Source organism: Pogona vitticeps, chromosome 4 (assembly GCF_051106095.1).
Source record: "Pogona vitticeps strain Pit_001003342236 chromosome 4, PviZW2.1, whole genome shotgun sequence".
Classification (NCBI taxonomy): domain Eukaryota; kingdom Metazoa; phylum Chordata; class Lepidosauria; order Squamata; family Agamidae; genus Pogona; species Pogona vitticeps.
In genome coordinates, this window is record NC_135786.1 from 190,582,994 (window position 1) to 190,607,307 (window position 24,314).

A 24,314-nucleotide genomic window follows, 5' to 3' on the forward strand; every position below is an offset into this window, starting at 1 on the left:
TTACTCTCAAGCTTAAGTACAGCATATGCTTTGGTCATGTCCAGTTTCTGTTGAGACAAAGTTATTTCATGAATCTGATTTGTTTTTCGGCAAACATTTGGATTTTATGGATTTGCATGTGCTTTTGAACTGTCTACCAGAAGCTCAGAAATAAATTTATGGTCAGCAAAAAAGAATTCTCTGCACTCTTTGAGGGTCTGAAAGACTTTTGCTGAAGCACTGGAAGGATAAATGCCCATCTTCTAGTATTTAATGGACTGAGGACCTTTCAGCATCTGAACGTGTGGCATACAGATGTCAACTTTGCATGGATTCACGTTTGGACATACAGACATCATTTCTAGAAGTTTATGAATAACCCTTTCCTCCCCCCACCCTTTTCTTTCCGTATCCCTCCTTTCCACTGTGGCATTACCAGGTGTGTGTATTCTAATGTCCCTTTCACCCAATCCCAAATCCCCAACACTCACAACCCCTTCCAGTTCACATCTCTACAAGCCCTCCAAGAAGCATACCATGAAGCATTTTACACTTCCAGAAATATTTTAAACCCTGTCCCCTCCTTGGTGTCTAACTTTGTCTCAATTTTCAAAATTTTTGATCCCTCTTGTTACAAGTTTGCAACGTATCCTTGCTAAAAAATATGTCTTAAATTCTTGCTGGTGTCAACAACTGCTTATCCTGACAGTCCTAAAATTTCCTCACCAACAACATCTACCTAGCTCAAGCCTAACCAACTCACATTCCACCCACCTACAAATTCTTCACTGCTGGTGTATTGACTTAGCTGAAATCTACATTTAAAGGGAATGTCAAGGGACTGATACACAGCATGCCATGTGTGAGTCATCTGTTTCAGACTACCTTCTTTGCTCTAAATGTGCCTCCGTAATCTATGCTGAATATGGTATCACTGTTGCAGATAGCTCCAAGACTCCTTAAAACAAGGCTGTACACAGCACAGTTCTCCTGACATTGCTCGACTGCAACCTACAACATTTCTCACCATTGTATAGGCTGGCTAGGGCTAACAGAAGATATGATCCAAAAGCTACTGGAGGTCTGCACTTGGTTCATACCTTCCATGCAAAAAGGTCCCCGAGTCTTAAGTTTTCCACCCTACCTCATATTTTCAGCATAGATGTTTCTAGTTTTTTTTTTTTTAAAAAAAACTGCCTTGAACCTTTCAGAGACTCTTTCGCCTGATCTTTGTTATGCATAAAAAAGGCATCTGTCATAGATTAAAATGTGAGCTGCTTACCAAAACAGAGCTAGATTAAATAAATGGTCTGTCAAAAGCATACTGTACAAAACCAAATGCTGCTAAAACTTAATGTAATATAAGTCCTTATTGCTCTGTTACAGTTCTTTATAAAGACGAAAAAGGAAAAAACCCATAATATCGTATCAGACATAACACACATCTGAATCCTCTTGAATACCGCTTTCTAATACACAGGTTTTACCTTTTGAAGTCTTGCTGAGATTACAAAATAGGTAATTTTCCTAATAATATAAAGCTACAATGTGGAACACTCAAAACACACAAATATATACTGTATTGCTACCAGCACCTACAATTTGCTGTGGGTCAATACGACCACATATAATATGTCCCAAGGGCTCAGTGTTCATGCTTACCATGATCCCCTTTTCGGCCTATTACTCTGAGCTGCATTTAGTCACCTTTTAACCCTCCCTAACATGGTAGATAAAATCTGCTCTGGAGCACTGTGGAAAATCAGGTGGGTGACTTTTAGATCCAGCCACTTAGTACTGTCTGAAGAAGTGTCACTGACACAAAGTAAGACAACCAGGACTCACTGACTCCTCCACCCTCAGGACTATTTTCAAAACTCCCCCAGTGAAACTTGAAGCAAGCCTTGAAAGCTAGAATCCTGCATCTAGCTATATATGCTCAAATATGATTATTTCAGTGGCATTAAATAAATGTAATTAAAAGTAATAACAGTGTTCTAGCAGATCACTAACACTGCAATCAGAACTGAGACAACCTTTGGTCTCAGCCATGCATGTGAGAGAACACTGTCTAATCTTTTCTTTTATTTCTTCCATTAACACTTGACATTTTTAAAAATATATGCTATATCATGAGGCAGTGATCAAGGATGCATATTACAATGTAAAACAGTATAAAAATCAGGTCAGCTTTGAGAGAATAATAACAATAATAATCCATTTTCACCCAGAACCGTAGCTTTTAATGATGAATGCAACAAGATTTGTAGATAAGGAGATGCATTTCTTCATTCAGTAATGGACACTCTAGTCTTAAGCATTTATTTAAAGCAAGCAAGCACCTCAGGATGATTGCTTTGGTTCAGGCCAAGGCAATATATGAAAGAAAGACCAAGTTCTTTCTGGGGCTCCAAATTCTTCACATTTGTTAAGCACTATTCAAAAGACAATATTTTTATAACTGATTTTTTTGGTCACTTTGATGGAACAAATATGGCAACAGCAAAGTCTAGAGTGACCAAGGCATCTGGACTTTTATAGACATTAGCTATATGGCCATTTAGAACTGGTTAGGTACTCACATGACATGGACTATGTGAGAATATCTCCCTCCTTCTGGTTCATGGAACTTGATAATGACTGGTGGTAACCAACCTGCTTGCTGCTGACAGCAACCAAGAATGGGGCTCTCCAGTACAATAATAACTCCCACAAACACAGAGGTTCTGTGTGAAAGATTTTTATTCTATAACATAACTAAATTATGGGAAAGTAGGCAAGCTGACCTATGCTTTTCCTTCTAGAAATTAACAAAAACGTCCAAGACCCCTGTAGGAAAGCATGAAAGCCCTGCTGGCTCTCCTAGTCCACCAAGGCTACCCAACATCTTCAAAAAATTCACCTTATTCCTTTTATAGCTGCACTGAACATTGGCAAAAAATGTTCAGGCTTCATCCTTGGAGCCTTAGCGACTAGAAAGTGGCTGTTTAAATACATGAAAACAGAGTTTCTCAGAAATGTTGAATTCCATATCAAATATAAACAAAATTCCCACTTCAACAGGGCAACAGTAACAGGTAGGTAGGTAGGTAGGTAGGTAGGTAGGTAGGTAGGTAGGTAGGTAGGTAGGTAGGTAGGTAGGTAGGTAGGTAGGTAGGTAGGTAGGTAGGTAGGTAACTTACATGCCCCTTCTGCACACAAGAGACCAAAAATAGCTTACAAATAATTAAAATCCAATAAGAAACTATCCTAAAAATCAATTAAGCACCTATCAATATTAAAACCATCATTAAAAACAACTTTAAAGCTTCTAAAAACATTTATAAATATCTAAATTCAATAAATACAACATTCCTAAACCCCCACTTATTATTTAAAAGCTAGTCTGAAAAGGAAGATCTTTGTCTGATGATGGAAGGACAAAATGGAATAAAATCTACCTGAATTATGTTTTTACAGACTTTTCCCTGAGAAGCATACTATCATCTGCTTTTCACCTGCCATTATAAATAGCTTTTCTACATTTATGCTATCTCACTCTTATTGGGTATATGACACTGCAACTATATTTCAAGAAGACAAGATCCTGGTTTTAAGTGACACAAATGGTTTCCTATGTTTTCCCTTTAAAGGGAATGTTGTTTAGCCCAATCTAATCCTAACAATGAGAACATTCTGTGGTTCCAAGAAAGATTACTCATTTATTGCAATATGAACTTTTATAGACTAAATAGCTCTGTTAGTAAACTCTCTGAAGCACTCCTATGAAATGGTAGGTGTACATTCAAAGGCAAGTAGGCAACTCGTAAGTCCGTGATTGACCATAATGGCTATCACCTCTTGTTGAGGAGATCCTGGAGATTTTAATTCCAAAAAAGACAACAAATGAGGATAGGCCTCTGTGTAAATCTCTAAAAAGAAAAAGAAAATACCCAAATGTATACCAAGCAATTGTCATAGCCTTAAAAGGTAACAATTGCCACTGCTGCTTTCCCGGCAGCCAGGCACAACCAGTAACCCCGGAAAGCACTGAAATAAGGTTATGTATTTAGGGAGCTCTACTCTCCAAGCTGCTGTGATAGTAGAAATACGGTCTGTGTTTCCACAACCAAAGTGCTGCTTTAGATTGGCAGGTTTTACCACCACCAATCTTCTTGGTCACAACATGGAGCAGGAAAGGGAATGAATCCAGAGGTTGTTGGACTGTAACTTCCATAATCCCTGACCACTGGCCATGCATGTCAGGGCTAATGGAGGGTGGAGTCCAACAACTATCCCCTTCTCCCTGTCCAGAAATTTCTCAGTAAGTCAAATTTTCTAGGTCATGAAACTTTCCTACAAAATTTGTTTGTTGCAAAAGAAGATACAATAAGCATGGAGAGAGTGAGCGTTCTTTGAGATGTTGGATATTATATCACCAGGTTGTGCACTGACAATACTGGAGTTCTCCCCTATATCCAAATGGTGTTCCTCCTATCTCGTTCCACAACGGTTTTGCCCTCTGATTTCTTGAATTTGTTTAATCCTGCTGAAACTCGGTTTATTTTTGGCTCAATTTTGTGCTGGTGTATGAAGTTTTGCACTATGGCGTTTCCTATTACTTTCACTTTTTCAGAATTTGAGCAGAGGAAACTTTTATTGAGTAACAGTGAATGTTTCGCTCGATGCAGGCAAGCAGAAATTCAGGATGAATGCAATGCTGAAGCTGACAAGCTGTTTTGTGCAGGCAGACTACCCTCTATCCGCATGCGACTCCCAGTAAATTCCATCAGCAAGTGACAGAAAAGGTGAGAAACATAGATGACCCATCTGAAGTAGCTCTAGAGGAATGCATCTAAAGGGTTACAGACCACGTTATTGTGTGATTTTGTCACACAATTCAGCCTTTGCTCTGTTTCTTGGAATGGCAGCTGACTTCTTGTGCCATTGTTGAAAGGTTCAGAGTTAATTGCACAGCAGTAAGGTAGGAAATCAAGGGGAGATGCACATGCATGATCTCCCCTCTCACTGGCAATATGCAGGTGTAGAATTTAAGTCTGCCAATGAATGCTATTCATATGAGCCTTGTAGGAGACTCTAAAGAAGGAACTTTGGATTCTAGTCACTTCTAGAATACTTGCTGAGAATAAATGCAAGCTCAGAAGGCTGTAATTACATTAGCAAGCTTGGAAGTACCGAGTTACAAATAATGAGTTATATTTAATAATTTTTTAAAGATAAGAATAGCATGATCCAAGTGATATTGCTATTGTAACACTAACCAAGGTTTAAAAGGTTTTCCTGAAAAGTTGCAAAAGAGGAACAACCTGTGGCCAGCCCGCAGATAAACTTTGCTATAGGTCTTTAGATTTGCATCTCTAGACTACAACTCCTTGAATTCTTGCAGTTGTAGTCTGAAACCGCAAATCTGCTAACCTGTGGGCTTTGCCCACCACTAAGCTAGGGCAGTGGTCCCCAACCTTGGGCCTCCAGATGTTCTTGGACTTCAACTCCCAGAAGCCTTCACCACCATCTCTGCTGGCCATGAGTTCTGGGAGTTGAAGTCCAAGAACATCTGGAGGCCCAAGGTTGGGGACCACTGAGCTAGGGCATTCTAGATGTACAGCTTTATAAAAGCAGGTGGTGTTCTTGGAAATAACAATTCCTGGAGACTTCCTGTTAGCACTGTTAGCCTTTCGAAAATGACTTGGGTTCTGGAACAGAGTACGAAGTGTAGATCAGAGCAAGAGATTGGCCCTGTCCTCTGCTGCATAATGTTCAGGGGCCCATCTTTGTTGCAAGATATAAAGAATAACTGCAGGATCACTATGTTAATGGTTACTACCATGTGCAGTCACTATTTTCCAAGTGTGGAGTGCTATTGTACTTGAAAGAACAAACCCCGGTTAAAATCCCCAGTGCAGTTGGAATCAGACAACTTGGTCTTGAAGTTAGACTAATATGAACATGGACATTGCTTAAAGTAATTCAGTAGACCATTCTCACTTTAACAAACAATTGTCCCTGGCAGTGGAAGGAGCACATTCTACAGATAAGGTAGAAGGAAATGTGTAAGCCATTGTCATGTGTGGTTAGTGTTAAAGGAGTTCTTTTTGCTCCCAAACTGGCAACTTTCTTTATCTTGGATGCTGTATGCATTTAAAACCAAGGCATTCTTGGCCACTTCCTTTCCTATGCAGTCATCTTCAGTATTCTGAGTTCAAGAATAGAGAGTATTAACCTCCCTCATTGTAGTTACACAGTCTCACACTCTGCAGAGTGAAGGCAGCAGCTGCTCTACTACCAAATAAAATCGAAAGGGTCAAAGAGGAGGGAGGGGGATGGGTGTGCACAACAAAAGAATCTCTGTCTAAAATTTTGAAGCAGTATTTGAATTTAACAGATTAGAAAAGGAAGAAGCTTGCTGGAGGTGGGTGCCTCCTTGAGAAGGTTTTCTTCATAACTTAACATTGATCAGCAGAGATGCCAGCTTTGCCAGGGATAAGAAATGTTGGAATTAAAACGTAACCAGATGAAGACAACACAATAACCCCAAGTTACTTTCCCCACAACATACAGTTGCTCATTTGGAAAGGGTTTAATCATAAACTGTTTTACAAGGCATAAATATTTGTTTAGGGACTACCTTAACGTTGAATGTTATTTCCTCCATGACGTAAACTCGCTCAGGAAATGCTTTAGCCACCTCCTCCACACTGTTAAAATACTGCACTGGCTCCTTAATATCACGGTCTTGTTCCAGCAGCTTAAACTGCCCTGAAAATAGATGATAAATAGAAGAGCAGTAAGATATTTATGTTGGACGGCTGTTTCTGTAGCAACTGCTAACGCACACCCTGCACTACAAAACTTGGTTAGTTTCCTCCCATTATTAACAGTTAGGCAATGGAAGAACAGATCGCAGCAGCCTTTGCAAACCTGAAAAGGAAAGAGCTCCAAGCTTGGCTAAACCGGAATTAGAAGAATGTGTGGGGGCTGACGTGAAATTTAATAGAATTTACAGGCAGGCTCTCTGGAAGCTGGCTGAAAGTACTGGTACATTCACAGAATAGAACTACGCACAAACTTCTGTACCTTTAGAACTTTTACCACATGTTACAATACTTCAAGATTTAAAGTACAGTTTAACCAGAAACGTAAGTTTTGAGGGAGAAAAGCAAACAAAAGCAAAGTTTAGAAGTTTTCAAAGTGGAAGAAAATGACTAATTCTCAGAAAAGGTTCTCATGGACTTCCTCACAGAGCCCTTTCTTCTCTCGTTTGTTAACAGGCTGTTGTGTTGCTTCAGATGTCTCTGGTTTTGTGAATGGCTTATCCATTGTTGATGGTGGGGACTGCTTCTAAAAGCAAGGAATTGGGGTAGGGCTAAAAGGCACTCTGATTTGGATATATACATACATGGAACTGGATGGCAAAATGTTGCATTTCTTTGAAGTCATCACCATGAATGGTATCCAAATTCAGATAAAGAACCCACAGAATGATTCAACTGACAAATCTCTGGATTTCCAGGAAACTTAACACTGTCCTTCAAAAGTGTTTGCTGTGTCTTAAGGCAGGACAGGAGAGCTGTTGTACTTCAGAATTTTGGACTAAAAACACCAGGAGTCCTTATCTGGAAGTTGAGTCATGATAGATAACCTTACCTAGATGACTGAGAATCTTCACAGATACCAGGAGTCCTTATTGTTGAATATGCTAGTTAGAACTGCTGGCAGCTGAAGTGCAAAATATTTGGAGGATAAAAGTTTCCCCATTCTTGATCTAGGCAGGATTTGATCAAGATGGCTTAGATGGAAATCTAATTTACTTATAACAATAACAGAGTGAATAAACTATAGCAGTGACCTATACTTTAAACTTCCTTTCCTGTGGGGAGAGAGAAATGTCTATTGATTTATCAGTTATTATCTCTTCTTGGTCCCCTCATTACTGGGAAAAAGGTCCAGTCATCATCCGTCATAAGAAAGGTCTAGCACCCAACCGAAGAGATCCACCTTTTCAGTTAGAGTGATAAATCTTAGTTCAATGAGATTTTAATAAGCATTTCTCTGGAATACCGTTTATTTGGAATGCCAAGCCGTGTAAATTTAAACTTAAATTCTAGTCTGACAAACTAAAAACATTTTTGGGCGAAAAAAAAACCAACAAAAATTTAGCTTCACCAAACATAGCCAATAGCCCAAGCCAGCAAAGTCATCTGGAGGCCACAAAGTTAAGGAAGTTTGGCTTACAAGGTTACTGCAACTTCATAGGGCTTACGCCTCCAGGCAGGTGTGTTGTATCCTGATGCCCATCTTGCTTTCTCTGAAGTTTTGGAGGCATGGAAATACGCAGTTCATGGCAGAACAGCAAAATCTGGCATTCTAAAGCAGCAATTATGTGACCAGGGTTTTACTTTCACCCTTTCTTAACTACATAATACTGGATATTTTAAAGAAACATGAGGAGGGGAGCATTAGCAGCAAATGCCCACTCGTTTCTTTTCATTCTTTTACTGAAAAGCCTTGCTGACTTTGCTACTCCTACAGTAGGGTCCCCTTTTTAATAGAAGGATTTGTTTCATTCATTGGAAACTTGCTTATTGAGCATTCTTCTGTGCCGTTCAGGTTTTGACCCAGGTCCATGTTAAACAGACTGCGGTGGAAGTGTAGGATGCTGTATAGTAAAAAATTCCATCTGACAGGGACAGTTATACAAACATTTCTGCTTGTGCCTGGAACTCTGGATAGAACAAACAAGCACTGAAAGAAAAAGTACTTTCAGAAAGCAGCATTTTTGAAAATGTACATAGATCAAGTCTGTGTTTTTTTTTTAAAAAAAGACTGTTTTTCTGTTTTGGGGACAGGAAGCTATTAAATGTATTGAATGGAAGAATGTCTAGTGCCAAAAGGAACACTGTATATTTAACAATATATATTCACAAAAAGTATAATGTAGGATTATATTAATTCTGGTTTACCCAAAGTTTAGCATTTTAAGAATCTATCTTTCTATCTGTCTGTCTGTCTGTCTGTCTGTCTGTCTGTCTGTCTGTCTGTCTGTCTGTCTATCTATCTATCTATCTATCTATCTATCTAATCTACCCACCTACCTACCTATCTACCTGCCTACCTGCCTACCTATACAATCATTTACTTCATCATCTGAAAAACATGAAACCATCTAATAAAGTCAATTTTACAACACAAATACTATACCTCATTTTCCAAGAGCATATGAAAATGATATTAGAAAATCAGGAATCCTGGAGGAACAGGAAAGTCACTTTTCTTGAATTCTCCCTTTTGCTATTTAAAATTTCTCACTCATCAGCCTGATGACTGAAACTTTACTTAGGAGTAGTTCTAAGAGGCAAAGTGTGAAGGCAAGAGCAGAAGGGGACGACAAAGGATGAGATGGTTGGACAGTGTCATCGAAGCAACCAACATGAATTTGACCCAACTCCGGGAGGCAGTGGAAGACAGGAGGGCCTGGCATGCTCTGGTCCATGGGGTCATGAAGAGTTGGACACGACTGAACGACTAAACGACGACCCAGTCTGGTGTAGCAGATAAAGTAATGGACTTGCGAGATATAGGTTTGATTCTCTGACCCTGCCATGGAAACTAAGTGGGGAGTGGTGGAACTGGTAAAACCATGCCTTGAATACTTTTCTTATCTTGAAAATCCTATTAGGGTCACTATAAGTCATTTCTGACTTGACAGCCCATAACAAGTTCTTAAGCAGGGATTGACTGCTGCAACCCCAGTGAAAAGAGGAAGTCTAAGCATAATGCAACACTGCCATTTCACTTCGCCTTTCTCTTCATTCCAAAGACTTGCTATCACAGCTTGAAAAAGTTACCTTTTCCACCTGAACTCCTGCAATTCCCAACCAGTAGGGATTTTTCAGTCCCCAAAAAGGAACTTTCTTCAGCTCTGCTTGCTGTGGTATCACCATGATTTTACACATACCAGTAGTACTTGGTCCTGAGCCTGCAAGGCTGTTTGGAACATTACACTGCCTTGTGCCAGTCCACTATGTGACAGTTCTTCTTGCTGCCACTGGAGGAGCTGATCTTCTGTCAAAGAGTACAGTATATTACAACCCTTGAGTACAAATGCTTGCAGATAAAGCAGGGACTTTAACCCAGAGTTCTGAACTCTGTTTCTAACTAGGACTAAAGTACTGGAGGGCACTTCTTCTACGGGCTTCTGTATGGTGTGCTGCAAGAGTAGATTGAGTTGGTGAGAGTCAGCACTGAAAAACAAAGGTCACTTGCTGTTTATAGGCAATTTTTTTTTTAAAAAAAAACAATTGCTGATATACTTTGTCAAAATTATTATCATTCTCCCACTTACACAGCCATGTGTCCATAATCACACTAAGCACAAAGACTTTTGACATATCATGAATAATATTTGTCAACCTGTTACTGCTCTTCCTTTACGTAATCTTCCTTTATGCAATACTATTCTGTGTAATCCGAATAGTATGAAGTTTACTGTCAAAGTTAAAAAAAGTAAGTCTGTAATATCTCCCTGTTTCTAAGAGTTTTAACATTTTGTCGTTCTTATGGTGATGAAAGATGCAGCAGAGTGGCTGAGCTGGTGTGATGCCAGGGAATGTTCATAAACAATTCAACTGCTGAGGGAATTAAGATATCAAAAATAGTCTACTGTACCTCCTGTGAAGGAAGGAAGAATCGTCATCTCTTGGAGTAAAACTTGGGCAGCTTTATGGTAACCCACTAGGCAGGTAGTTCATGGCTCATGAAAAGAGTAGAATAACAGGAGGGGCAGGCTAAATTATATCTAAACTACCAAATCAGTTCTTTGGCTGGTTCTTCATTTAGCAAGGGTGAGAGTACTAGACAGGAACGTAATCTCTACCTTGACGGACCTGTTTAGCCATGATTGCAAACTAATTGATGAAGAGAGACAGGTTTTTTTTTTGACTTTTCATAGTATATGATGTTACATGTGAGATGTTATATAGACTCTTGGTAATGAGATATACAACCAGGTGTCCTGAATATGGGGTTTAATATCTACAGGCAAGAAAACAGATAAAATAATATCCACATTTATATCAATTTGTTCTTAAATTCCCCATTTTTTTAATCAATTCATTTGACTTTTCCTTTATCTACCAATAAACAGTCTTAAGAAACAGTCCTGGAACATAAAATTGTCAATACAGTACAGAAAAGAGAAACCTCATTGGCCAAAATCATCTTGCATAACTGACATTAGTAGAAAGAAAATTACATCACATGCAGGAACAGTTTCATGCAAAGTAAAAAGTTCTCTGCTTCAATTCCTCACTGTTTAGTCTTAATTTTGTTGTATGCAAGTTGGGTGGCTTTGCACACGCCCCCGGGGATTGAAGCAGGGACTTTAAAATCAGCATTTAGATTCAAGGCTCTGCAAGAAGCCACTGATTTGTATTCAATGAGATTAGGTTTAAAATATCAGGAAGTAAAGTGAGTCATTAGGCATCCTTCAGTCTCGAAAGACTATGGTAACGTGCTCTGTATGGAGGACTTGGAACAGCGTCTAGTGTGGCTGAGGAGGCCGATTCGAGAGTGGCAATCCCTTCCACACTGAAGACAAATCCAATCTGTCCCCTGTCCAGCTCCCTGATTTTGCTGCTTTTGTGACTTCCTCTTTGCCTCGTTCTGCTGGACAAGGGTCTCTTCAAATTGGGAGAGGCCATGATGCAACGCCTGCCTCCAGGCTGAACACTCAGATGTCAGGGTTTCCCATCTGTTGAGGTCCATTCCTAAGGCCTTCAGATCCTGCTTGCAGATGTCCTTGTATCGCAGCTGTGGTCTCCCTCTGGGGTGATTTCCCTGCACTAATTCTCCATACAGGAGCTCCTTTGGAATCCAACCATCAGCCATTCTCACGATGTGCCCAAGCCAACGTAGACGTTGCTGTTTCAGTAATGTATACATGCTAGAAATTCCAGCTTGTTCTAGGACTACTCTATTTGGAACTCTGTCCTGCCAGGTGATACCAAAAATCTGTCGGAGGCACAACGCATATGGAACGTGTTCAGCTTCCTCTCCTGCCGTGTATGAAGGGTCCAGGTATCACCGCAGTACAGGAGTGTGCTCAGGACACAGGTTCTACAGACCTGGATCTTGGTATGTGTCATCAGCTTCTTATTGAGCCATACTCTCTTTGTGAGTCTAGAGAACATGGTAGCTGTTTTGCCAATGCGTTTATCCAGCTCGACATCTAGAGAGTGTGTGTCAGAAATGGCGGAGTCAAGGTACACGAAGTCATGAACAACCTCCAATTCTTGTGTGGAGATGGCCCATGACTTGTGTTTTCTTCAGGCTGATTGTTAGTCCAAAGTCCTGGCAGGCCTTGCTGAAACGATTCATGAGTTGTTGGAGGTCTTCAGCAGAGTGGGCAACAATGGCTGCATCATCTGCAAAGAGGAGGTCCCATATGCATTTCAGTTGGACTCTGGTCCTTGCTCTCAGTCTAGAAAGATTAAAGAGCTTTCCGTCTGATCTAGTCCGGAGATAGACACCTTCTGTTGCAGTTCCAAACGCATGCTTCAGCATGACAGCAAAAAAACAAAAAAACAAAAACAAAAATCCCAAAAAGGGTTGGTGCGAGGACACAGGCCTGTTTCACTCTGCTTCGGATGTCAAAGGGATCTGATGTTGAGCCATCAAAAGCTACAGTGCCTTTCATTCCCTCATGGAAGGATCTGCTGATGTTAAAGAGACGAGGTGGACATCCAATCTTGGGAAGTATTTTAAAAAGGCCATCCCTGCTAACCAAATCAAAGGCCTTTGTGAGATCTATGAAGGCCACAAAGAGTGGCTGTTGTTTTTCCCTACATTTCTCCTGCAACTGTCTGAGGGAGAATACCATGTCAGTGGTGCATCTATTAGCTCGAAATCCACACTGTGATTCTGGATAGACTTTGTCTGCAAGCACCTGGAGCCTCTTCAGTACAACATGGGCAAGCAGCTTCCCTACAACGCTAAGAAGAGAGATGCCACGGTAGTTATTGCAGTCACCCTTGTGTCCTTTGTTCTTGTACAATGTGATGATGTTTGCATCCTTCATGTCCTGTGGTACTCCACCTTCCATCCAGCAGAAATGAAAGACTTCATACAGTTCGGTGGTGATGATCTCCTTACAGCATTTCAGCACTTCAACAGGGATGTTATCCCTTCCAGGTTCCTTGCTGGAGGCGAGGGAATCCAAGGCCACTTTTATTTCTGCTAAAGTTGGTTCGCTGTCCAACTCTTCCAGCTCTACTCTTTAATTTAATGGGTGCTACTCTTTAATTTAGCAGCAATCTGCTGCTGCTGGTGACATCATTTCCCTTATATCAGTATAATTTATGCAAGGAAGTTTTGTCTACTGGTTTTCAGCCCACAATTTAAATTAAGAAAAATAAGTTAAGAAAACAATATAATTGTATGTAAATTGTATCAATAACTGCTCTGGATCACAAGAAACCATAATCTGTGGGTTGTAAAAAGTGATAGCAAGTTACAAGATTTTCATAGATTTTAGTGTCTTGTTCTTGAGTATCAGAAGTTAAGCTGGGACAACCTTTATAACTGTGAATTATTTGGAAGCTTTATTTTGGCAGATTAATCTGAAGATCATTTATACTGATAATTCAAGAGATTTAAAAATCTACTTCTCCATCAATTCATTCCTTCATTCATTAAGACAGGTTACATAAGAAGTAAACATGAAAACTACATTACAAATAAAGAAGATTCAAACAAGTTTGTATTAAAAGTCACATAAAAATTATCAACAAGATTACAGTTGTGTGCACCTTTGGTGTGGAGAAATAAGAGAATGGTTAGAGTCTTACTGGTTATTTACTGCAGTATAAGTGCAAAAGCATTATCGGCTGTGGCAAACTGCTGCTAGTTAAGCAAGTCACCATTTATATTCCTCTTCATGTGCCAAGTCATACTACTGGCACATGATGAGAGACACAAGTGGAGACTTAACAAGCGGAAATTTTCTGATGCAATTTATGCCACTGTGCCTATTCTGGCATAAATAATCAATAACATATTCACCCATAATCTCTAATTAGAAAAAGGAAAGTAAGAAAGCATTGCCTGTTGACAAATTGGCCATAAAACAGGTCCTTGGGAGATATTTTTGACAAGAACATTTTAAAATTTGGAGCCACTTCTCTGCCTCAGGCAGGAAAGACATTTAATGTATGGGCAGTTACCTGTGGAGACCTCAACCCTGAAAGGTTTTGACAGGTGACAACCAGCACTTTGAAGTCAATCTCATAACAGACTGGGAGCCAAAGAAAACTAATGGTGTCTTAATACAGACACATCATGGTCATAACAATAGTCACCGCTAGTGTTGCCACTATGTTCTGAACAAACTCAGTTTTTGAACTGCTCTCAAGCAGACAAGGGCATATCTATTTCTTTGAGCTTAACCTGACTAAAGAATAAATATATACACACAAGTACAGTGCAGCAGTCAACAATTATGGCTTGCTCACTAACCTGAAAAGTGTAGGGCAGTGGCAGTGATTTCTCACCCTCAGAGGAGAGAAGCGGCGATAACTGGCAAAAGTACCTCTGGAAAAATTCTTGCTACTTAATATTTTGTGGGAAATGTTTCATTTCTTTAAAAAACCCATAAATCCTTGAACTCTTGTTTCTTAAAATTTATTAGTTCAATGAATGGATGTCAATGCAATATTAAAGAAACATGAAATTTCCTTTGTTGATCTGTAAATGAGGAATGGCCACACACTATAGGATTTTTTCCCACTTTAAATAATTACACAAAGCAGTGTGTCATTTATTTTTTGAACTTGGACATTTTCCACAATACATTGTTCACCTCTAACCACTGTACCACATTGGCTCTTAAAATGCTGATGAGTTTGGAATTACAAGATAAGAAATCAGACCTGCTAAGGATTGCTACATTTTCTCCCTTGCCACCAATCAGCTTGGGCTATAAAAGGCAAGGGTATACTCGGTAAGGGCAACAGCAACTTTTGTGCTACACTGTGCCAAGGGGATGAAGGAAAAGGGGAAATGGCTCAGAGGTATGTGTACTCCAGAAAATCTTCTTTAGCTTGGCACCAGGGAAGGATATCACCATCAATCCTCCAGAGAACTTCAGGGACTTTTGTCTGGGAAGCTCAGCAAGACATCAAAAAAACAGCCCAACTCCTTGAAGTACTGTTCTGAAAAGTGCAAAAGTTTTGAGTGACTAACAAAGGCAGTCAAATAGCGTAGACTCCTGGGATTGAAGGGAAGGGGAGAAAGCGTTACTGCCAAAAATATGAAGTTAGCAACATTTTGTAAGTCCAGTTCATCACTACATTTCCTCCCATACAGAAAAAAGCAAATGATGCTTTTCTTGGAAAAAGGCAAAATACTAATGCAACCAGAAGGTAAATATTAAGAGAATCATTGCAATGGTGTAATACAATTTCAAAAGAACTTGTGGTCAAAGGGAGAATTGCTACAGCCCTCTCCTCTTTTCAGAGTTGCTATTGCCAATTTTGATTTTAGCGCTTTTACCAACCTAATTCCATTCCACTATTATCATGAATGGGTATAAAACCTACCTGCTCAATTCCTTAGTTTCTATGGGAGACAATGTCTATTACAGATTGACAGAGACAGCTACATAGATTATACAAGTGCCTTAGAGAGGGTTTAGAGCTCATAATTATGACCTTACGGTATATTGTCTTTTGGGTAACTGATAGCTTGCTCTACAGTTTACTCAAATTATTGAAAAAACTGGTGTGATATTAAGAATTGAATGAAATGAAAAGTGATTTATAGTCCTTCTTGACTCCTTATTGAAGAAGCTATCATTTCAGCAGATGAAAACCCAGCTCATAAAACTATAAGCACAGCAGCTGAACTAGTGCAGGATGTGTGACTGGATTAGTTTGAGTAGAAAAGTATAATTTACCTACTCCTGTAGAACTGCAGAGTTTAAATATATAAATGGGTGTAGTGAACACTATGTAACAGTTTTGGGGTTTGAGGCAGAGAGTGTTTAAGGCTCCACCCCCTTACAACACACACACACACACACACACACACACACACACACACACACACACACACACACACACACACACACACACACACACACACACACACACACACACACACACACACACACACACACACACACACGGTATTGGCCTGCACCAATGGGAGCTGTTGGGGGGTGGAGCCAGAGAAACCAGAAGGGAGGGGTGAGTCAAAGTCTAGAGAGTTCAATCAGGGAGAGCTAGAGAAGAGAAAAGAGTTTAGGGGTTTACAGCAGAGAGATTGTTTAAGGAGTGATTAGTCAGAGTGTGACCTATATTAATTGAGATAGAAGAGGTTAAAGTAAAATACTGAAGCTTTGTGCAACATTAAAGTAAAATACTGAAGCTTTGTGTAACTTTAAGAATGTGCTTAAGAACTAGTCCTAAGACATAATCGATAAACCTGTTTCTGTTTAAAAGTTCAGTACTGAATGGACCTCAGTCTTTCATAGGAAATATAGGTTAATAAAGAGATCAACTGGTGGCAGCATGTTAAAGGGCATGTTGGGATACCTTCATGAGATCTTTGTTTGGTGAAACAAGCAGGGGCCGCAGGGTAAGCGCCACAATGGGTTACTCACACTAGCCGTGTCCTCAAGAGCTGTAGAATAGAGAAACACTTTCTCTTCCTATACTCATTCTACCAACTGTGTTGACTGTCCATAGCTGTTAGCTAAAACGTTCTTCAGTGACAGTTGAGGAGTCTAAACCATCAAGTGAACTTTCTGTTTAAGACTGGCATTCTGCATTTCATACAGATACATAATCTAGAAATAATGTACACCAGATGTAAAAAACAATGGTTTAGAGCCAGACTAAATTAGCTCAACTAAGGCCCCACTTTTAAAGAAGTAGCCACATCTCTAAATGCCTCAGTGGAGGTCAAGGATTCATAGTGCACTGCAATCTGCCTTTCTGTAATATCTTGTGTATAAAATATTTGCTTCCTTTAACACACTCTGACCTCTATCCAATAAACAACTCTTGGTGTTCCTATTACAACCAAATCTGCCTAATTTGCCACCCCTCCTAGAATCTGTTAAAACTGTGTTTTAGATGATTTTTATATTGTTCATATTGTTGTGCTTTTATTCATGTAAGCCCCCCCCCCCGAGTAGACGTTGTCTAGAGGGGCGGGGTAATGTCTAATAATAAATACATAAATCTGCTAATTAACAACTTGTTGGTCACCATTCCTGTGTTAACAAGCTATGTCTGTTAGTTGCTATTCCTCCTGTATCTGAAGAAGTGAATTTTGATACATGAAAGATCAGAATGGAAGAAAACTAGTAGTCTTTACCATGCAACATTATTTAGCCTTTTTTTCTCTCCTTTTCTTACATCTGACTGAAATCAGTGGAACAAATCAGTAGTGACTTAAGAATATTTTATCCAGCGCCAATGGAAACTAAGTGTAACTAGTTTAAATCTGAAATAAATCCCATCGATTTAGCTATCATGATAATTAAGTCTCATGTACCAACTTTCAAAATGACTACCTTTTCTTTCTCCACTCTTTAATGGATTTTCTCAGGCACTGTGCCAGAAGGCAAGTTGCTAATTGTCATGCAAACAAAACTGCAATCAATATCACACATTGACAACTCCTCACTATGAATGGCAAGATACCAATAATTTGTGAGGTTAATCCCAACATTTGATCAACAGCTCTAAAAGAGCTGCAAAATTATGCAAACCTGTTCCACGTGCAACTATAAAACTATTTCAACAAAAGGGACAGACATTTGTAAGCAATCTCAGTTAGCTTTATTATAAAACCATACAAGCAGGAGTTGGGACGCAGCCAAGTCTGTCTGACACAGTGGAGCTTTCTAAAAAAAAAATTCTGCCTTTTTATTACAGTTTTTAACGGTTAATTAAGAGATATATTCTTTACATAAAGATTTTTTAAATGTGTGAGTAAAAGTACTTTCCAGTACGCCTAACAAATCTAATCAGTTCAAGGCTTTATTTCATGAGTGGTGGTAGGAAATTAAACAGACACAACCACCACCGACCCTGGTATTTTAGATAAAGCAGGATATCTATTCTGGATTAGGCAGGAAAAACTGAAAGGAGTATTACTATATAAGTGACAGAAAATTTTAACTGACTTCATTTAGTCATAGAAGGAGAAAATATAGGCAACATAAACACGGCATGGTGTTGAAAATAAGCCATTACTTTATTATGCTACTCTATTTAAGCAAAGTACTTCTGTGAAGAATTGATGCCTTTGAATTGTGGTGCTGGAGGAGGCTCTTGAGAGTCCCCTGGACTGCAAGGAGAACAAACCTATCAATTCTAAAGGAAATCAACCCTGAGTGCTCACTGGAAGGAAAGATCCTGAAGCTGAGGCTCCAATACTTTGGCCATCTCATGAGAAGAGAGGATTCCCTGGAAAAGACCTTAATGTTGGGAAAATGTGAAGGCAAGAGGAGAAGGGGACGACAGAGGATGAGATGGTTGGACAGTGTCACTGAAGCAACCAACATGAATCTGACCCAACTCCGGGAGGCAGTGGAAGATAGGAGGGCCTGGCGTGCTCTGGTCCATAGGGTCACGAAGAGTCGGACACAACTAAACGAACGAACGAACTTCTGTGAACAGTCCTTCTGTCAGCAAATTAGTCTGAAAACCATAGGTCAGGCAAGAAAAACAGGCTAACTAAAAGTTAACTTCTCTGGCTGTCAGTTTTCACACAAAAACGGTCTCCAGCTGGATGCCCCCCCCCTTTGAATCCTAAGAGCGAGCTAAAGCTGAGAGCTGCCCACCCTACTTGCTAGTCTTCCCAGTTTACAAGCCAGAAATTGACTAGTTTAGTAAGGCAGTTAGTATTCAAATGAAAAGCCAGAATAAGCACTGACTCCTCAACTTTCCCAGGCTTTGGGGGAATTCTAGATCAATAAATACTATGAATGATAAATGAACAGGTTGCCAATAAAGGGACACATGTACTCACTTGTGGACCTGTAGTTTATTGTCTGGCCCTGGAGGGGTTGTGGGGAATTACTGGACTGGAAGAGAAATTTCAAAATTCGTGATGTGGTAATATCTTTATCAGGCCAACTAAAAAGGCACAAAATGTTCTGTTGAAAGCTTCTGAGATAAAACATCTCTTTGGCATGCATCATGTTACAAAAACAGTTGTGGTAATGGGGATAAGGCTTGATGTTAAAAGCGATATGGCCTGCAGGCTGTCTAAAGATGCTATAGGGAAGAATTTGCAGAAAATAAAGCAGGGCTCATCAGGTGTTAGATTTCAACTTGAATGGCCCCTACGTTTGTTGGGAATAAGAAAGGCCATAAAAAGTAATAAACTTTCAAAACGGAGGCTCAGACTTTATTGCTTTTATAGCCTTTCCTGTTCCCAACAAAACTTGAAAGAATGCAGGGTGAAATCTAACACCCGAAGAGCCCTGCTTTAGCATCTCTGCATCTTCTTTTCCATTACTTATTAAGGATACAGATTAGAGATGGGCATGAACTGCTGGCGGCAGCACCCAGATAAGATGGGGCACTGCTGTCAAGTGGACACCAGCCGGAGGGGATGGGGCACTGAACCACAGATCAGCTATTTGGCCAGGAAACGAATTGAGCCAAACCAGTGGTTTGTGTCCATCTCTACTTTTCATTCCACTGTTCTCTGGGGGGAAAATATCTCTAAATGTGGCACAGACAATTTTGTGTCTTTTTTAATTGATGTAATAAAAGTATTACAAGAGAATCCAATATTTGATATTGGGCAGAGAAACAAATATTTGATAACCTTAATTTTCCATTTCAAATGATGTGCAGGAGGGTCATCAGAAACAAGAGATGACGCAGTGGGATGAGCCTCGTGGCGCAGTGGTTAAAACGCTATACTGCAGCCAAAACTATGCTCACGACCTGGGGTTCAATCCCAGGTAGCTGGCTCAAGGTTGACTCAGTCTTCTATCCTTCTGAGGTTGGTAAAATGAGTACCCAGCTTGCTGGGGGGGCAATGTATAGCCTGTATAATTAAATTGTAAACCGCCCGGAGAGTGCTTGTAGCGCTATGGGGCGGTATATAAGTCCAAAAACAAAACAAAAACAAAAAACACCAAGTAATGCAAAGGTGACCCAACCATGGAAATGGCTATTTGACTGGTTCTGGATCAATTCTTGTCAGGATAAAGAATGAATGCTGCAGGTCTGGAAACACAGATCAAGAATTTTGAGAAAGATAAGCACAGTTATTGACCTAGGGCTTAGCTGTACTATAATATTTGCTTCCCATAAATGATATACTTTGAAAGGTTCTCAGAAAACTCTTTGCTGCTCTTTTGATGCTCAGGAATATTTCATGTATAAATGCTAGCTCCTAACAACAGATTAAGCCCTGCAGCACCAAGGCCTAGACAGTTATTTTCTAAAAGTAATTCATTCCTGTTATTCATTCTGGTATTTAAAATTTTATTTGTTGCCCTACTTGTTATAATGTTTAAAGGTACTTATTTGTATCACTCATTAACTTGCCATTCCCTTCTGTTACTTTTTAGGGAGAGGAGAGCTTTAGAATTGACAAGATAATTGCAGAAAAACTGGAAAACAAGTCTTTTGAATGCTTCTAAAATGCCTAGTGAAATTTTGGCTTAGACTCCAATTTTACTGCTACTTGCTTTCTAATTCATCGGAACTGTAAACTGTTTTAAATTATTGCAGTTTTCAAGTGTTTTTAAAGTGCTTTGAATTGTTTTGAAGTATTTGGACTAATTCAGACTCTTTTAAGGTAGTTTTATGATTGTGCTCGCCCTTATTTACTGATATCCAAAGATGAAATAATAATAATAATAATAATAATAATAATAATAATAATAATAATAATAATAATAATAATAATAATAATAATAATAATAATAATAATAATAATAATAATAATAATATCAGTATAAGCAGAGAAAAATTACTGAAATCAGTGAAAATGGAGAATATTTTGAAAACAACAATTTGAAAGGAAAATAAACAGCTGGAAAAATAAACCACTACATGGACAACACCTGAGAAATATTGATGTAAAGCATGGTCATAATTTAACATGGGCATGGCTAAAACTGGGGGCCCTTAAGAAAGAAACCAAAGGCTTGATTTTTGCTGCACAAGAATAAGCACTCCAAACCAATATGATGAAAGCTAAGATCCAAACAGCAAATGTCGACTCTGCCAAGAAAAAGATGAAACTGTGTCACACCTCATCTGTGAATTTCCAAAGATTGCACAAACAGATTGCAGAGTTAGACATGATAGAGTAGCAAAGTTAGTGTGCTGGTCATTATGCAAAAAAGATAACTTGCCGGCCTCCAAAAACCAATGGGAACATCAGGGAGAGAAGGTGTCAGAAAATGAGGAACTGAAGCTCTTGTGGGATTTCCGTATCCAAACGGACAGACACTTTGAACATAACACACCAAACATAGTAGTAACAGAACAAAGAAATGTCCGGATCATTGACATTGCAATTCCAGGGGATGCCAGAGTTGAAAATAAAGAACTGGAAAAAATAACAAAGTACAGTGACCTGGTACCTGAAACATCTCACCTCTGGAAGAAACACACTTCAGTGGCCCCTGTAGTCATTGGGGCTTTGGTAACAATAGCAAGAAACTTCACGCAGTACTATAAGCAGTTGCAGATCCCAGAAATCACACCACCAGAGCTACAAAAAATGGCAATATTAGGAACAGCATACATAAATAGTTGCTAAAAGGGTGTGCAACTAAAATTCATTCAGCAGGCCAGAGACATGTTAGAAGCTGGAACTAATATACAGACCCAGGAAAGACAGCTGTTTCTACTTTATCTGGTAAATCAAAACATTCCATCTGTGTCTCTAATCAGGTAGGGATAACTTCCTCAGATTCTGCTTACTCTACATATTGCTTTTCTGCAAAAGAAGTTATGATTTCCCATAAAATATATTTGTATGACATTTTAGACATGAAGGAATGGAAAACTGTCATGGAAATTTGAAAGGGAAACCAATTATGAAACTGTCTGATTTAACCATATTTCCCTGCTATGGCACTCTTTCTGCCTATTATACAGTTTAGGTTATTTTAAATCTTAAATTTAATAATGTATCACACATTTACTACGCTGGTTAATTATCACACATTTACTTCACTGATGTCACTGCTTGTTTCATTTATTCATTTACAGTGCAATCCCACACATGATTATCCACACTTTAGCCCCATTATGCTTACTGGAACTTATTTCCAAGTAAAGGCATATAACATTAGGTCTTTTTGCATATGCAGACAGATATTTGAGCATTTTTTCAAAAAGCTATGCATTTGTTAACATTATAAAAACTGTTTCTGTCCACAGAAATATTTGCATGCTTCCCTGAAGCAGTTTCCATATTATTGAGGAATTATGTGACTGACAGTTCTCTCTTAAAAACAAGACACTTTCCTCCAAACCATCACTGCCACATAACTTGATATGTACCAGTTAGTTTTTAAAAGATTACCATGGATACTTAATGGCATTGCACAACTCCACATCAACTCACAGGAATCTTTCTTTCTCTACCAACATCTGGATCATTATGCCTTACTTTAAAAAATAACAGTACTTTGACTTCCTAACTTTTCTCTTAATTTAAGTAAAGAACATTTTCCTTTTCATAGATAGAAAGCTGTGTATGTGGTAGCTCCTTCCATTCAAGGAGCAAAAAGTTAATGTCGAAGCTAGAGTATTTATATAATGTATTCACGAAGGCTTTCACAGCTGGGTTATAGTGTAGTGGGTTTTTCAGGCTCTTTGGCCGTGTTCTGAAGGTTGTTCTTCCTAATGTTTAGCCAGTCTCTAAGGCTGGCATCTTCAGAGGACAGAACTCCTATTTATACAATGTTTCTCAAGCCCCCTGTAGTCAGATTTTTCAAAATGAAACCCACTGAAATCAAGAAAGCAACAACGAGCACTTAACAAATGTCAGTGGACAATACAAGAGGAGGGTGATTTTTTTCAAAGGCAAGAATGAACAGAAGGCTGATTAAGGATCTACAGGTAAATGTGTGTGATTTCCAGTAGATTGGCAAGGACTGCTGAACTGCAATTGTTCAGTGACAGCAGCAATGAAATTATTCTCCCCTGACAGAAATCATATCATGACATGAAGAAATGTTGGGGTGAGTAGATAACTCATCATGGATTTTATGTGGAATTCATCCGTTCAGTTCTGGCAATCAAAATTAAATAATTCTGATCTACGGAATTTAATTCTAAGTGCATGTCTTTTTACAGATTCTAAATAATAAAATAAATCCAGAAGTCTCTCCACTGGTCTAAAGTATAAAGTACACAATTCACCAGAAAAGGGTGTGAAAAAAAGAAAAAAAAACTCAGAATAATTCATTGCTCCCTCCCCCCACGAAACATCAGAAATAGGAAATCAGAGATGTACATTTTGCATTACAATCTAAGAACTACAGAGCTGTTTCCAGCCTCTTTCAAGGAGGCATCTCTGGATCCACAGCCAAGTACCTAAACCACTGAGCTATCCAGCAGTCCTCACTGATTACACTCAGACTCTTCTCCTAATGAAGAAACCCATACAATTTGGGGCAGAGGCAGAAGAAACCTACTATTACAAAGAGACTGCATTTGATTTTTGTTCCTTGGTATTCTAGTACTAACCATTCAGTACTGGTTCTTTTGGACAAACTGCCACCACCATCCCCTCTTCAACTGAAATTCTTTTAGATTTGATTTCAAATTGTTTATCAAGAAACAACATTGAAGTTACACAGTTACTCTGTGAAGTTACTCCATGACAACATACAACCCAATCAATTAGATACAATATGCAAAGAAGGAGCAAACCTCAAGACAGTAGCTATGAAGCCATAATGTCAATCAGTCAGCTTAGAAGTTGTGTATGATGGACAGTGATGCAGGTCCAGTCCCAAAGAATCAACATTAAAATAGTTCTTTAAAAGGAAAAAAAGAGAGGAAATTGGATAACAGACGGGAAGAAGAGTGTAAGTTTTAAGTAAGTTTCAACTGCAGGAAAGTCAGATTAATCTTTGCAGTTAAAAAAAATGTCAGTACAAGCAGGTAACAACAGGGTTTGTAGTTCAGACTAAACTGAGTTACTGAAGAATAGTTGCTTTCCCAAGTTTCTTTAAGGCAGAAGTAGACTGCTTCATTTGGCTTGGGAGTCAACTGTTCTTTCCGAGACCCTATCATAGGTTGCACCAGGCCCAGAAATGTCTGCATACTGCCTTTAGA

The 24,314-nt window shown here is 39.1% G+C and overlaps 1 protein-coding gene across 1 annotated transcript in view; it reads right to left on the bottom strand.

Annotated features, from left to right (window-relative positions):
- The window catches only part of GAREM1 (GRB2 associated regulator of MAPK1 subtype 1), a 100,560-nt gene that overhangs the window by 25,525 nt on the left and 50,721 nt on the right, over positions 1 to 24,314 (bottom strand). Inside the window, exon 3 of the mRNA XM_020790962.3 lies at positions 6,605 to 6,735. Within this exon, the coding sequence (XP_020646621.3) occupies positions 6,605 to 6,735 (131 nt within the window). The remainder of the gene's footprint in view (positions 1 to 6,604; positions 6,736 to 24,314) is intronic.